The following is a 14489-nucleotide window of genomic DNA, read 5'->3' on the forward strand; positions in this document are numbered from 1 at the left end:
ATTCTTACAGTACTGCATACCCTCTGCTGAAATACCTACTGTGGTTTTTGTTTTCTTTTGATTGGACTCTAATCAATATACCCATTATAATCTACATTTGTATTGATTGGACCCTAATCAATACACCCAGTATAATCTACATTTGTATAGACTACATTAGTATAAACTGAGCAGAGAGTGGGGATCTCATGCTGATCCTGGGAATCAAGACAGCCCATGGTCAGCCAGTCTAACGTGCAGTAAAAAAACAGATACCCCCAAACTTTTTATGGATGATCCCCAACTGAATGAAAGCCTTATGAACTGAACTAATTTCAGGAATAGAGCCTAACTGGGGCAGCCTGGGGCACAAAAGCCAAGTTGAAGAGAAATATAAAGCAAAATGTAAAGAGAAGGGTCCGCTCAGTTGAACTCAGGTCCATGTTGCACGAAGTCCTGCCAAGACAATGGAAAATATTCTGGGGAAAAAATAACACTCCAAGTCATGATTAAGATCTTTATACAGGATTAAGTAAACATACAGTAATGGCTCAACTCCCCAGTCTCTTTAATATGTTCTTAGTGTTTTACACACCTTTATGCATATCAAATGTGTAGAACTAGTATAGAAATTCGAGGAAGCCCCGAAGTATTCCTGGGACTTTGTTTCCTTTGGGGGCTGAGAACACAGGAGGCTGTGTACACATCCGGCAAGGGAGATGAGTGGAGTCTTCATCAGTAGACAGAAGATAATTGCAATTTATTTGTGCCACATCTGGAGACATACGGGAGCACAAAGCACTGGATGAAATGAGACACTTCCAAAGTGGAACTGGTCGAGCAGAGGTAGAGACTAGCCAGGGAGAAGGAATGACCACTTATTAAGGCTTTTTTTGAGCCAGGGCCTGTGCCAGGTGCTCCATATATATTACTTAACTCTTGATAGCAACTCTGTTGGTTACGTTATGATTTCCACTTAGAAATTAAAAGCCATTTAAAGCTATTCTTAGCTCACAGGCCCCACAAAAATAGGCGGCGTACAGATTTAGCCCCTGGAATGTAGTTTGCAGACCCGTTCTAGGGCTTTCAATTGAGACCCTATTGTGTGAACAGGCTTCCATCCCTTGGTTAGGTCCTGAACTTTATTCTTTTGTCTCATTGGCATTGTGAACCTGGTAACAACTCTCTCTGCTTTTCAGAGGTTTTCAGTCTTTTAAATTCTGCCCTGAGGAGTTTCAAAACTGCAATTATCCTGATGGGAAAACCAGCCTCCTGTCTGATGACCCTCTAGTCTCTAATGTTGTCACTCCAGGTTCATGACATGGCCAAGAACTCTTCCAGTTTCTCTGTTCACCAGCCCTGGTTCTCGTCCTGCATTCGGAACAGCCACATGCTACCAGCAAAAATGTGCTTGCAAACCTCAGTTCTTCCCTCTGTCTCTCCTCTCCAGAATCTTAGCCCCTAAACTGGTTGGTCCTCATTGTTTCACTAGCTCTCCGATGCTTTTAAGTACACCTTTTTATATTTTTATCTGGCTTTTTCATTGTTCTCAGCAGGATTGTAGATATGTTGCAGTGCTACCTGGAAAGCCTATATTCAAATAATTTTGAGATAGTACATTAAAACTAAATAAATTCAAATTCATTCACAATGCAATTTCCAAAAATTCACAATGCTATTTTTTATGCTGAAAAAAAAAAAACCTTCCAGAATTAAGATTCTAAAATTTAAAGACAAAAAGGACCATCTAGAGTGGTGCACATGGAGATGTATAAGCTTCCTTTATTTTGCAATATTTTAAGAACGTTTAAATTTTTTTGACTACATGATATATTCAGTGACTGAAAATTCAAAAAGTACAAAAGAACATATAGTGAAAAGTCATTTCTTCCATTACATCTCACAGCCACCTACTTTCTCTCCTTGCTGACATTTATGGTTTCTCTTTCTATGTATTTGCATATTTTATGCAAATTCTACTATTTTTCCTTTTTTTGACAAATAGTTGCACACTATATATGCTATTCTACATCTTGTATTTTTATTTAACTCTACATCTTAGTTTTTTTCATCTGTGTAAAGTGGTGCGTTTTTTTAAACTGCTCTATATAGTATTCCATTGTACATTCATTCATTGTCTATTAATGCGACATTGAAGTTTGTTTCTAAGTTTGTTATTACAAATGCCATACAAAAATGTTTTGTACATGTCATTCTACACACATGTGAAGACAGCTTTAAGAAATTACTAGCGGTAGAATTGCCAACTGTATCTCCAAAGGGATTTAAATTTTTCTGTTCGTACCATGTAACACAAAAGAATGATTCTGTCCTCACACTCTTCCCAAGATTAGAAAAAAACCCCCACACATACATAACAAAAACAAAACAAAAAAAGCACCTTTACCTTTATTAATCTGAATTGTGGGAAAATTTATGAGCATTGATATAAGATGCTTAATATTATTAAGCATCTTTCTACCTATTTAAGAGCCATTTACATTTCCTTTCTTGGGAACTATGTTTCTTGGGAACATAAACTTTTCTAATTTTCCTTCTGGGTTGTTAGTCTTTTTCTTAATGGATTGGCAGATACTTTATATGAAGGAAATTAGCTCTTTGTGATGAAGTGCATCCATTTTTCCCCCAGTTTGGCATGTCTTCTAGTTTTCCTTTATAGATTTTGTTATGCGGAACTTTTTATTTTCATGTAAATTTTTATTTTTTAAATTGTGGTAAAATACATAATAGTCCATTTTTATTTTTAATATTTTAATTTTCAGATTCTCAATCTCTGCAGTCTTAATACTCCCTGAGAAATTAAACACTCTTCCATAAAAATGAGAGGAAAAACTAGCAATACGTTCTAATGACTGACACAAATCATTTATTAGTTTCTAACAAAATAGCACACATGATGGGACTATCAGAAAGACTAATAGAGAAAATTTATCTTAAAACCAACTTTAGTCAGGAAGGCTTCACAGACAAGTAAGTGGTTAAACATATAAATCCTAACTACATCACACTATTTCCTCCCCCCCCTTTTTGGTCATGGACTATTCCAGGAGGATTCAATTACATAACTTTTAATTTGAGAAGTTCCAACAATGTCCATCCTAAAATGTAAAGTGAAATTGCTCTCAGAAAAATATCGGTTTGATGAGAAGGTAGATTTTAGTCTATTTCACACAAATTTCGTTAGTTTCTGACTGTACTTCATTTCAGCTCAATCATTACTCAGAGGACACTTTATTCTGAGAAAGGGCAAACTAACTTTTAAATTAGCATTAGAGAATTCTACCCATAATTACTCACTCAATCAGTATTTAAATATTTGCCATCAAGTATGCAAAAATTAACAGAATTTCAGTTATAAAATTTGGAGGGAAAAAATCTCAATATATAAAAATATTGACAAATTTAAGCTAGTATTAGCTCTAGGACATTTTATTGTATTTTTATCTTCAAAGGATGGTAACTAAACATCAGCAGAAATACTGCTAAAACTGTTTGTTTGCTCCAAGCTTGTCATATTAATGAAACAAAGATTAATCGTCTCTAAGTTAAATTTCACAAAATGAAATCATTGCCTCTGATTTACCTTCCAGAGGAAATATAAGGCAAAATCCAAGTATCATACTTTCTATATCTGTCCATAAACACAAATAGAAGTCACTATCAATACAAATGATAATATAAAGAAATAAACACATGGTTATTTATGTCATAGGTTCCATAACATAGGATATCGTGATATAACTCCTATAGTAAATTCCCATTTTCTTTCTGGAATAGCAGATTAATAGAAATATGCTTTTCCAAAATTTCAGGTAATTTAGTAACTTTGATTTTGACACCAGATATTATGGTGTGAAAAGCTGTAAAACCCAAATGCTTTGTGTCATTTAACACAAGAAGGAGGAGGGAGAATGCTCTGCCAAACTATACCTGCTACTCCATCCTGGACCCTAACCACCCACTCAGTTTCAGTGCTTCTAAGTTATCAGTCTGCTCCGTTCAGCCTCAGCCCAACTCGTAACTCCTTTTGCATCAAGAGTCTAGTTTCCTAACTAACCCTGATTTTCCAGAACTCTGATTTTTCAGATTTCATGCTGATCCCAACCTATTTTAAATAAAAGAAGATGCTATAATGCTTAAAATAATTTAAGAAATGGAAATTAGATTACTTTAGTGTTATGGAAGATGAATTTCAAGTACTCTACATATACATGGCAAAGTAGCAAGAAAACTTAGATTTGAAACCTGGATTCCTGAACTATTTTGTGTAGTATAATTATAATCTTGCTTTGATTACTAGTTAGGACAAAAAGGTGAGCAAAGGCCATAAAATGCATTTTTTGGGGAAAGAGAATGGCATTTGAAGACTTCTTGGGAGTTGGCCCAGGCATTTTTATATCTATTATCTATTAAGGATTGCCAAACTTAGCAGTTATTAATAAAGGATCAGGACTCTTGCTTATCACTGAGTTTGACAGAAACACAGTTGTATATTCATTCCTCCCTTGTAATCGCATAGTCCTTTAGTTAAGGACAGTACGTGTGTCCACAGAGCAGATTTACTAGATTATAAAACACTCCCTTTGCCTATGCATTACTTTGTATATCTCTGAAACATCTGAAATATACTTTTCTGTGACTTACTAGGCTGTAGGAAATGAGCACTTTTAGATACATTACAATTATCTCTAGTAGAATTTGGCATCTTTCTTCCATTAACTGAATGTTTCGACTGGCTCTTAAAAGGTTGCCAATCTTCATTTTTTGAGCCTCTCTGACACTTTGAACGCTCAGTTTGTCCTTTTAAGTTTCTATCTTTGGAATTCTTCCTCTGTCCATTTAGCAATTTGTCTGGAGGTGAGGGTGTAGCACGTAACTGATACTCATTAGGGGATCCTTTTTGCCGGTCTGGCTTCATCTGTTCTTTATCCACTTCTTTTTGAAGCTGTAATGCTAATAACCTGTCCTGTTCTTCTTGTTTATGTCTCTCAAAAAGTAGATGTTCCAAATCTAACAGTTTTTGGGTAAAGTCAATTTCTGCTTCCTCTTTGTCGGAGGAAGCATCAGGGAACATTTTCCTTCGTTTTGCAGAAAAGCGTGGATCCCTGTCTACTTCAAAAGATGGTTCCTGGTTTTTTCTTTTGGAAATATCTTCTTTCCTGATCAGTAGACGAGATTCTTCATTTTCTGTCTCAACTGTGCCATTTCCAATTATCTGTGTCATATCTGATATAGTGCTCCCATTCTCTGTTTTGCCATAAGGCTTAACTGCAGCTTCTTTAGAGGAGGGAACGCTGGCTTTAGGTCCCTCATGATTTATGACACATAACTCTTTATCATGACTGCTTGGTCTCATTTTGACTTCTCCTTCAAGGTACAATTCTGTACCACTGGCACATAACGAAGGCATAGGTGATTCTATTGAAGACTTTGTACCTTGTTCTTGAATTTCTAGGTATATTTGCGGAGAAAGTGTTGGCATATCTTCCTCATTTTCTGTGTCTTGCCCCGTGGGGCTCTTTGTATCACTACTGTCAGTTTCCTATAGAAAACAGAAAAAGACTGAGTGAACCAGGAGTACACATCAAGTCATAACATGTAAGTCTCACTGATACCATAGCTGAGTTGTCACTATTAGGTAGTTATTAAATATTACTACTACTAATAAGGTATATGCTTAACAGTATTTCCATTCTATGTGCCCATTTACATTAAGGCATTCCTTCATTTTCAATTCCAAGAAAACCTACAGATTAAAACCCACAAACCAGATTCTATATTATGGACAAGAGCTGGCACTATGATTTGACCTCTTTTTCACCTTATAAACTTCCACTAGCCCTGTGGTTTTAAATCCCTTTTTGTCCCACAAACTCACCTCCTTTTGGCATTTTGGTGAAGCTTTACAAACCTCTTCTGAGAATAATATTTTAAAATATAAATACCTAGGATCACAATTTATATTGCAACACAATTACTAAAATGTTAAAAATGATATATTGTGTATCTATTATGATCTAACGGCATGTCTTATAACTTGTAATATTATAGTAGAGATGAGTATTAAAGGATATTTTAAGAGATCTGCAACAAATGTAATGTGATAAAAAAATTCCAGCCTTTTTATTGATGACAAAGTCACAGGTACTATTATAAGTATAATGGTTTGTTGTCTACATTCATAATTAAAGGAAACACTAAAATGAGAGGTCAGACAAAAGTAAACTTTTTCTTCTATGTAAATTCCTATGTACTCTCTGGATTCTAACCATAAAGCTTGGGTTGAGACCCTTGCTTTAGCCAGGATAATTCTTCTCACTTATACGTCTTAGGGAAGTCAAGACTTAGGATTAGTTTTGACCATGGGAAAGCCTTAAGAAAGTCTTCAATGAGAATTTGCCTCAGGACAAAAATTACTCCTTGCTGTTGGAGATATTAAGTCTGTTCTTTAAACTTCTTTGCTTTGCATTTATCATTCCTGATAGCATTTCTTATGAACCAACGTGGTTTGGATTGGACAAATTCTAGGTTGTTTACAAATTCTAGGTAGCTGTGAATATGAACAACAGGAAAACATCCCAGCCCTTCAATGCCTTTTTTATCATTCCTCAGTTCCAGTATGAACCAGACTATCTGGACTTGAATCCTCTCTCTACTGCCTCTACTTAAGGGATGTTGGGCAAGTATTTTATCTCTGTGTGCCTCAATGTTCTCAATTGTAAAATGGGCACAAGAAGGATACCTACATTATAAAGTTGGAGGTTGTGATGAAGATTTAAAGAAAATACATACATTATCTGGCACATAACAAATGTCCATTAAATATTAAGTGCTATAAAAACCACCTAGCTGAATTAAAAACAAATTAGGAACATGTGAGTAAAGGGCTAACAAAACTTCTATGTAGGAAATAGACCTTGGTGACAATTCACCTTTCCTAGTTCTAGTTACCTCGAAACCTGATAAAGGTGGAATGTCACCTGTGTTAGTTACTAGGCCACATAGCTTATGGTAAAAAATGACCCTTATTGGTGAATTACAGCTGTACTAGGAGAACTAGGAGTGATCTATGAACACCTAGCAGGACGTCAAAGCTTGGGGCTTCTGTAAGTGACGTGCAACTAACTCTTTTGACGGGGTATGTTTTTTACCAAGACCCCTCTAAGTTACATCCAGGAGGTTACAATAAATCACTTGTATGGGGCCTGGGGCTTCTGTGTGGTATCATTTCTAGGCCACCCCTTAGGAGCTCTGCAGTGAGGACTCTTACTGAATGATATGCCTGATATTGCCCTACTAGTATGCTTTGTTTCCTGTCCTATAATCTTTTACGTGAAGCTGGTACGAGGGGTAGCCTATTCAGTTTTGTGAGTTTGATTATCTAGATCACGGATCCATAAACTATGGCCCATGGACCAAATTCAGCCTGCTATTTTTGTAAATAGTTTTACTGGAACAAAGACAAGCTCATTTGTTTACATATTTAGATGGATGCTTTCACATGACAACTTTAGAGCTGATTAGTTGTGACTGAGACCACATAGGCTTCAAAGCCTAAGATATTTACTGTCTGCCCCTTTAGGGAAAAAGTTTGCTGACTTCTAATCGAGATAAGCCTAAGAAGACTAAGAAAGGGTGTCCCATTTACTATAGTGACTTAAAAAAAGAAGTTCGGAACCTACAAGTATTAGCAACCTATACCATTAGTACACATGCCAAATTAAGAACAGCTTTAGCATCCACATACCTTAGACAGGGAGTTTGTCTTGCCTTCTTGTACAACTTCAGGCTGTGGTGCTGACCCAAATTGAGATTTAGGAGACAAATACCTTAAAAAAAAAAAAGTTTATCAAAATATGAATGCTTTGAAAGACAAGTGGTATGTACCCAATATAATAAAGGCAGATTATTTATACCAAGCCTCGTCTGGTTTGCTGCCCGGCTGATTTATCAGAAAGAGTGTATTCTATCTCCTTGTCTTAGGTGTTTTGGTGTAACTCCAGAGCAAAACTTAAAAGGCCAAATATTAATATTTTAGTGTAAAACAGCAGAAAAGGAAGTAAGATAAAAGTCAAATCTAAACATTCCTTAATTCTCAAAACAATGAAAAAAGGTAGATAGCATCAAACAAACAAGACTGTAGAGTCTTACCAAAAGTAGTAATGGAAATGACATTTTAAATCAGGAGAAAGGACACGTTAGCTTCTTTTTTTAATGCCAGAAGTTCTACATTTTTCATCTTTACTATTGGAATAAAGTCCATGATTAGATTCTTTACTATTTTGGTATAGATATTTTTGTTATATACACATTTTATATCAACTATCTGCTTAGAGACAGACATATCAGCATAAGAGCATAATTTCTTAGCATCTATTTAATAGAATGACACTGAAAATATAAAGTTTGTAATATAATGAAAAATGCTGTAAAAGAAATGAGGAGAAAAGGAAAGGTTATGAGATGGTAGGTGTATTTCAAAAATAGTGAAAAATCTAAACGCATATATAAGTATGCTTAAAAATGGCAGATATCTCCCAAAATGTTGGCTGTCTTTAAGTGGTGGTAACTTTGGGTGATTTTCAAAGAGCAGCTAGCTTTTATAATTAAAAAAATGAAAAAAAATGTCTGAATGCAAGTAAAATGTAAAACGACGTTTCACTGTGCCCAAAGCACCGAGTCGTATATGGAACAATAAATTCTAGACAAAGATCTCATATAAAGAACAAATGGGGAGCCGAGCCCAGTTGATCAGGATGATCACAGACGTGCAGCTCGCCATCTTCGCCAACATGCTGGGCATGTCGCTCTTCCTGCTTGTCGTTCTCTATCACTACGTGGCCGTCAACAATCCCAAGAAGCAGGAATGAAAAGTGGCGCTTTCTCAGCCCCAGGGTTCCAGGACATAGTCTGAGGCAAGATGGAGGGTGTGAGGGGCCTTCACACTTCACTTCATCCCTTCTACCCATCACAACATACAAAGCAACTACAGCTGGATTTTTTTCAAACAACTTATTTCCTCAAAGTCTTCCTTAGCCCTATGGAACAAGAAGCTGCCACTGAGTAGGACCCAGTATAGGGGCTGCTTTTCTTTTCTACTCCCTCCCCCCCAATATAAAAATATAATTTTTTTTTTCCTGTGAAAAAAAAAAAAAAGAACAAATGAATAGCCCTTATAGATAACCTAGAGTATCTAACCCACATATTTAGTTACATCAGCCTAAATAGTCTGCAAACGTATGACAAGAACCACCATTTCAGCTGATAAGAGAAAACAGGAGTCCAGGGTTAACCTCATTTGTTTCCCAAAGCTGATGAATCTTTTCTGCCAAAGTTACCCAGTATATTAATAGCAAGATAGAGTTATTACAGCATAATAGTTGTTTTGAAATCTATAAGCAGAGAACAAAACAAAATGTGATCAGATACTTACCCAACATAGTCAGTGAAGATTCATGAACTCTCCTGGATATTCTTTTTTTTTTTTTTTTTTTAAAGATTTTATTGGGGAAGGGAAACAGGACTTTATTGGGGAGCAGTGTGTACTTCCAGGACTTTTTTCCTAGTCAAGTTGTTGTCCTTTCAGTCTTAGTTGTGGAGGGCGCAGCTCAGCTCCAGGTTCAGTTGTCATTGCTAGTTGCTAGTTGCTAGTTGCAGGGGGCGCAGCCCACCATCCCTTGCGGGACATGAACCGGCAACCTTGTGGTTGAGAGGACGCACTCCAACCAACTGAGCCATCTGGGAGGCAGCTCAGCTCACGGTGCCGTGTTCAATCTTAGTTGCAGGGGGCGCTGCCCACCATCCCTTGCGGGACTGGAGGAATTAAGCAGGCAACCTTGTGGTTGAGAGCCCACTGGCCCATGTGGGAATCGAACCGGCAGCCTTTGGAGTTAGGAGCATGGAGCTCTAACCACCTGAGCCACCGGGCCAGCCGGATATTCTTTATTTATAATAACCAATTAATATATAAATACATGCTCATTCTAAAAAACTAAACAGAAATGTAGGAAATATATGTCATCATCCCTTTCCATTCCTATTTACTTCCTCATATGTAACCAATTTAAAAAATATATATATATGGTTTCTATATAGTATACACTCTCTTTTTTAAAGAAATCACATTTTTCTGGGATTTCCTTTTTTTTTTTAATTTATTTATTGGGGTGACAATTGTTAATGAAATTACATAATTTCAGGTGTACAATTCCATATTACATCATCAATAAATCCCATTGTGTGTTCACCACCCAGAGTCAGTTCTCCTTCCATCACCATATATTTGAGGGATTTCCTTTTTTCACTTATGTCTTAAATATCTTTCTAATAAAGTACATATTGGTCTACCTCATGAAAACAAATAGTTTACAAGAACACAGTTACAAAATATATGGAAGAATCATAATACATCATGGTTACAGGGAGGGGATACTGACTGGGCGAGGGCACGAGTGAACTTTTTGGAAATATTCTATCTGAATCTGGAGGATGGTTTAGACAAATGTAAAAAATGTAAAAAGCATACTTAAGATTAGTGCACTTCAATATATGTATGTTATACTTAAAAACATAGTTTTAAAAATTTACATTATCAACGAAAACCTTTATATTCACCACCCGGTTTAAAGGGGAAAAAACATTGATTTTAAAATCCCTTATGGGGCCTCCTCTTTGTCCCCCACTTTAGAGATGATCACTATCCTGAGTTATTTCTCTTGTTCTTAAAAAGGTGAACCACACACCTGTACCCCAAAACACCTTATCGCTTAGTACAGTATGGTTTTGAAACTTACGTATATGGAATCATACTACATGTATTCTTCCACAACTTGTTTTCTTCATCCAACATTTTCCTGAATCATGTGTGTTTTCCTTAGCTGGAATTCATTTTCACTACTTTTGGAATATGGGAGCTTCTGGCGCTTTCCTGTTACAAATAGTATTGCTGGAAACATTCCTGTACTTGTCTTCTGGAGTTTCTTTAGTGTCTATACTCCAAAGTTATAGAGTATCAAGTTTTACACTCTCCCAAAGCATGTTAAGTGCATCTTATCCTCTACAACACTTGATATTGCCAGAAAGTTAAACTTTTCCAGTAGGGTGAATATGAAATGTTAACTTCACTGTCATTTTGTTCTCATTGAGGTATAATTGACATACAACAGTGTATTTGTTTCAGGTATACAACATGATTCAATCAATATTTGTATATAATCAAAAATGACCTCACTGTAATTTTAATTTCCATAAAATTAAATAAAAATCACAGTGCCTTTTAGAACTTAGTCTCTGAAGTCTACAACGTCCCTTCTGGTAATTCTGTTTGTATATTTAAGCCCAGTCCACATTCAACGGGAAGGTAATTAGGCTTTATCTTTTGAAGGGAGGAACATCCAAGAATTTATGGACATTTTAAAAACAGCAAAGCTAGCAGAGAGGCTCGTAAACTGTGGTGTTTCTAAGCTAGCTATTATCATTTTGTCTCAATCATTCTGTCTGTCTACCCATGTGCAAATACCATATAGGTTTGTTTACTCACTACAAATTGGAAGCCATAAAAAAGAATGAAACCTTGCCATTTGCAACAACATGGATGGACCTTGAGGGCATAATGCTAAATGAAGTAAGTCACAGAAAGACAAATACCATACGATCTCTCTCTCAGGTGGAATCTGGTTTAAAAAAAGCTCATACTCATAGAGAACAGATTGGTGGTTGCCAGAGGTGGAGGTGGGGAGATATATAAGAGCAATGGGTGAACTGTTTTTTGTTTTGTTTTTTTAGTGTAAGTAAATTTTAAGAAAAGATTGTTTAACCAATGAGTTACTTGTAGTTTTTCTTAATTTTCAAATACTTTCGTAATCTCTTTTGTTAATCATTTTGAGGTGAAATTTGTATAACATAAAATTAACTATTTTAAAGTGCACAACTTAGTGGCATTTAGTACATTCATAAAGTTGTGCAACCATCACCTCTAGTTCCAAAACATTTTCATCATCCCCAAAGGAGATGATGTATATATTCAGCAGTTACTCCCCATCGCCACCTCTCCCCAGCCACTGGCAACTACTAATCTGCTTTCTGTCTCTACAGATTTACCTATTCTAGCTATTTCATATAAATGACATCATATACATAACCTGTTATGTCTGGCTTCTTTCACTTAGCATGTTTCTGAGGTTCTTCCATATGACAGCATGTATTAGCATGCCATTCCTTTTTAGGACTGAATAATATTCCAATGTATGGATATACAATTTGTTTTATCCATTCATCCGTCAATGAACATTTGGCTGTGTCTACCTTTTGGCTATTGGACATGCTGACACAAACATTTGTGTACAAGTATTTATTTGAGTACCTGTTTCTATTCTTTTGGGTATATACCTAGGAGTGGAATTGCTGGGTCTTATGGTAATTCTGTTTAATTTTCTGAGTAACTGCCAAACTGTTTTCTATAGTGGCCACACAATTTTACATTTCCACCAGCATTGCACAAGATTCCAATTTTTCCACATCCTTATCAACATTTGTTATTTGTCCCTTTTTTTGGATTATAGACATTCTAGTGGGTATGAAGTGGTATCTTGTTGTTTTTACATTTCCCTAAATATTAATGATGCTGAGCATCTTTTCATGTGCTTCTTGGGCATTTGTACATCTTGGGAGAAATGTCTATTCAAGTCCTTTGTCCATTTTAAAGTTGGATTGTTTGTCTTTTGTTGTTGAGATATATAAAAATTCTTTATATAGGGGCCGGCCCGGTGGCTCAGGCGGTTAGAGCTCCATGCTCCTAACTCCGAAGGCTGCCGGTTCAATTCCCACATGGGCCAGTGGGCTCTCAACAACAAAATAAATAAATAAAAATAAAAAAAATAAATGCCCAATAAAATAATTTTTTAAAAAATTCTTTATATATTCTAGAGATTATACCTTATATTTTTTAACTTTGTTTTCATTTTAAACCACTAGCTTCTCAGTTTCTTCAATTTCTGCTTTTAAATTCATCAGTTTATGAAAATTCAGTTTATTAAATTAGGTCCATTGTATTTCTAGTAATTTTTATTTTCATATATTTCAAAATATATATTTACATACATGAAGATTCATGAGTTATATTCCTTTAAGGAGAATACTGTGTTATTATTCAATATTTCTGCTTTTCACCTTTTAATGGTTTTTCTCTTGATTTCTACTTTGCACAAAAATCAGCATTAACAATATTGGGATTGCCATATCTATTTTTTTCTTTAATAGCAACCACTTCATTTAACCCTACCCACCCCAAATCTAGGTCTCCCCATCCCAAATTTCCAGCACCCCAAATCCAAAATTTCTATAAATTCTGGAAGGAAGCAAATTACCTGCATATATTTACCCAGTTGAACCAAAAGCCATTTACCGTGGGGAAGCTAAATCATCACTTCACTGTTGACTACCTGATTCACGCTTTTTGTAGAGAAAAAATGTAATACACAAACTGGGAAAAGGAGAATGGGTGAATGACCCCAATGCCAAATTGTAAACTCCTTCAGTGAGGAAGATGTTATATGGGACCAGCTTTTCTCAACTGAATCTAAACCAAGAAAAAAAGAAACTCAACTTGTTAATTTTGAGAAAATGGGAACAACATGCAAATCCTGAGCAATCAAGATACAAAAAGACTTCACATCTCAATTTGTGCTAGCCAGGAATCTAAGCTATGTGAGTAGCTCTCTTACTTTCAGTTTACACCAATCTTAAACCATCCGAGGGTTTTCATGCAGAGTTCATGAACCAAATTTTGACAGTCAGTAGACTATATGAACAAAAAATACTTGCATACCATAGGTGGTCAATAAATAATTGATAAATAGTCATGTTCACTTACTTCTGAATATCTCCAGTACTTATTTGTTTGTTACTTTTCTTTTGAGACTTGGTTGAGACTGGATCAGATTTTCTGGACTTCACAGGAGAAGCCAAGACACTTCCCTCACAGAAATTGTTCTTTAACAACAAAAAGCATAACAGACATTATTAAAAATAATTTTATAAAGTGAGCTATTAATTTGACTAATACAGAATTTTTCAGGAATTATGCTCACATTTAAATTCTATACACTTTGAATATTGACCATGTAAAAATTAATATAAACAAGTTTAAGTCCTTCCAAGTTGATCTAAATTAATTGCATTTTAACTCTACATTACAGAGCACAAACGTCATGATAATATTAATCTTATTAGCTGATAATTTCTGTTAATTTTTCTAATGAATAGTTTCATATAACTACCTTAATCTATAGGGCAAAGTTCAAAGAGCTGTAGATATACCTGGAATAAAAGTTAGTTTTATATAAAAGTAGTTTAATTTGGGGATTTCAAGGCATACCAATACCATGAATATTTACTTGCTGTATAGTCTCATAAGTTTCTTACTATTGGAAAAATGAATATAAATGGTGGTGGTAGACATTTGGCCTTGGACCACCAAACTTTCATAAGTA

At 35.5% G+C, this 14489-nt stretch overlaps 2 protein-coding genes across 2 annotated transcripts in view; one reads left to right on the forward strand and one right to left on the reverse strand.

Moving 5' to 3' along the window:
• Positions 1–1739: 1739 nt before the first annotated feature.
• RNF168 (ring finger protein 168) overlaps positions 1740–14489 on the reverse strand; it is a 30163-nt gene continuing 17413 nt past the window's right edge. The window contains exons 4-6 of the mRNA XM_081066745.1: positions 13871–13989; positions 7748–7829; positions 1740–5542 (exon numbers count right to left, since the gene is read on the reverse strand). Coding sequence (XP_080922871.1) covers positions 4595–5542; positions 7748–7829; positions 13871–13989 — 1149 coding nt within the window. The 3' untranslated portion in view covers positions 1740–4594. The remainder of the gene's footprint in view (positions 5543–7747; positions 7830–13870; positions 13990–14489) is intronic.
• On the forward strand, positions 8600–8978 carry LOC308505104 (dolichyl-diphosphooligosaccharide--protein glycosyltransferase subunit 4-like). Its single transcript, XM_081066755.1, has one exon. It carries the CDS (start codon positions 8730–8732, stop codon positions 8868–8870), a length of 141 nt encoding a protein of 46 aa, XP_080922881.1. The 5' UTR covers positions 8600–8729; the 3' UTR covers positions 8871–8978.

Source organism: Rhinolophus hipposideros (assembly GCF_964194185.1).
Source record: "Rhinolophus hipposideros genome assembly, chromosome: 2".
NCBI lineage: Eukaryota > Metazoa > Chordata > Mammalia > Chiroptera > Rhinolophidae > Rhinolophus > Rhinolophus hipposideros.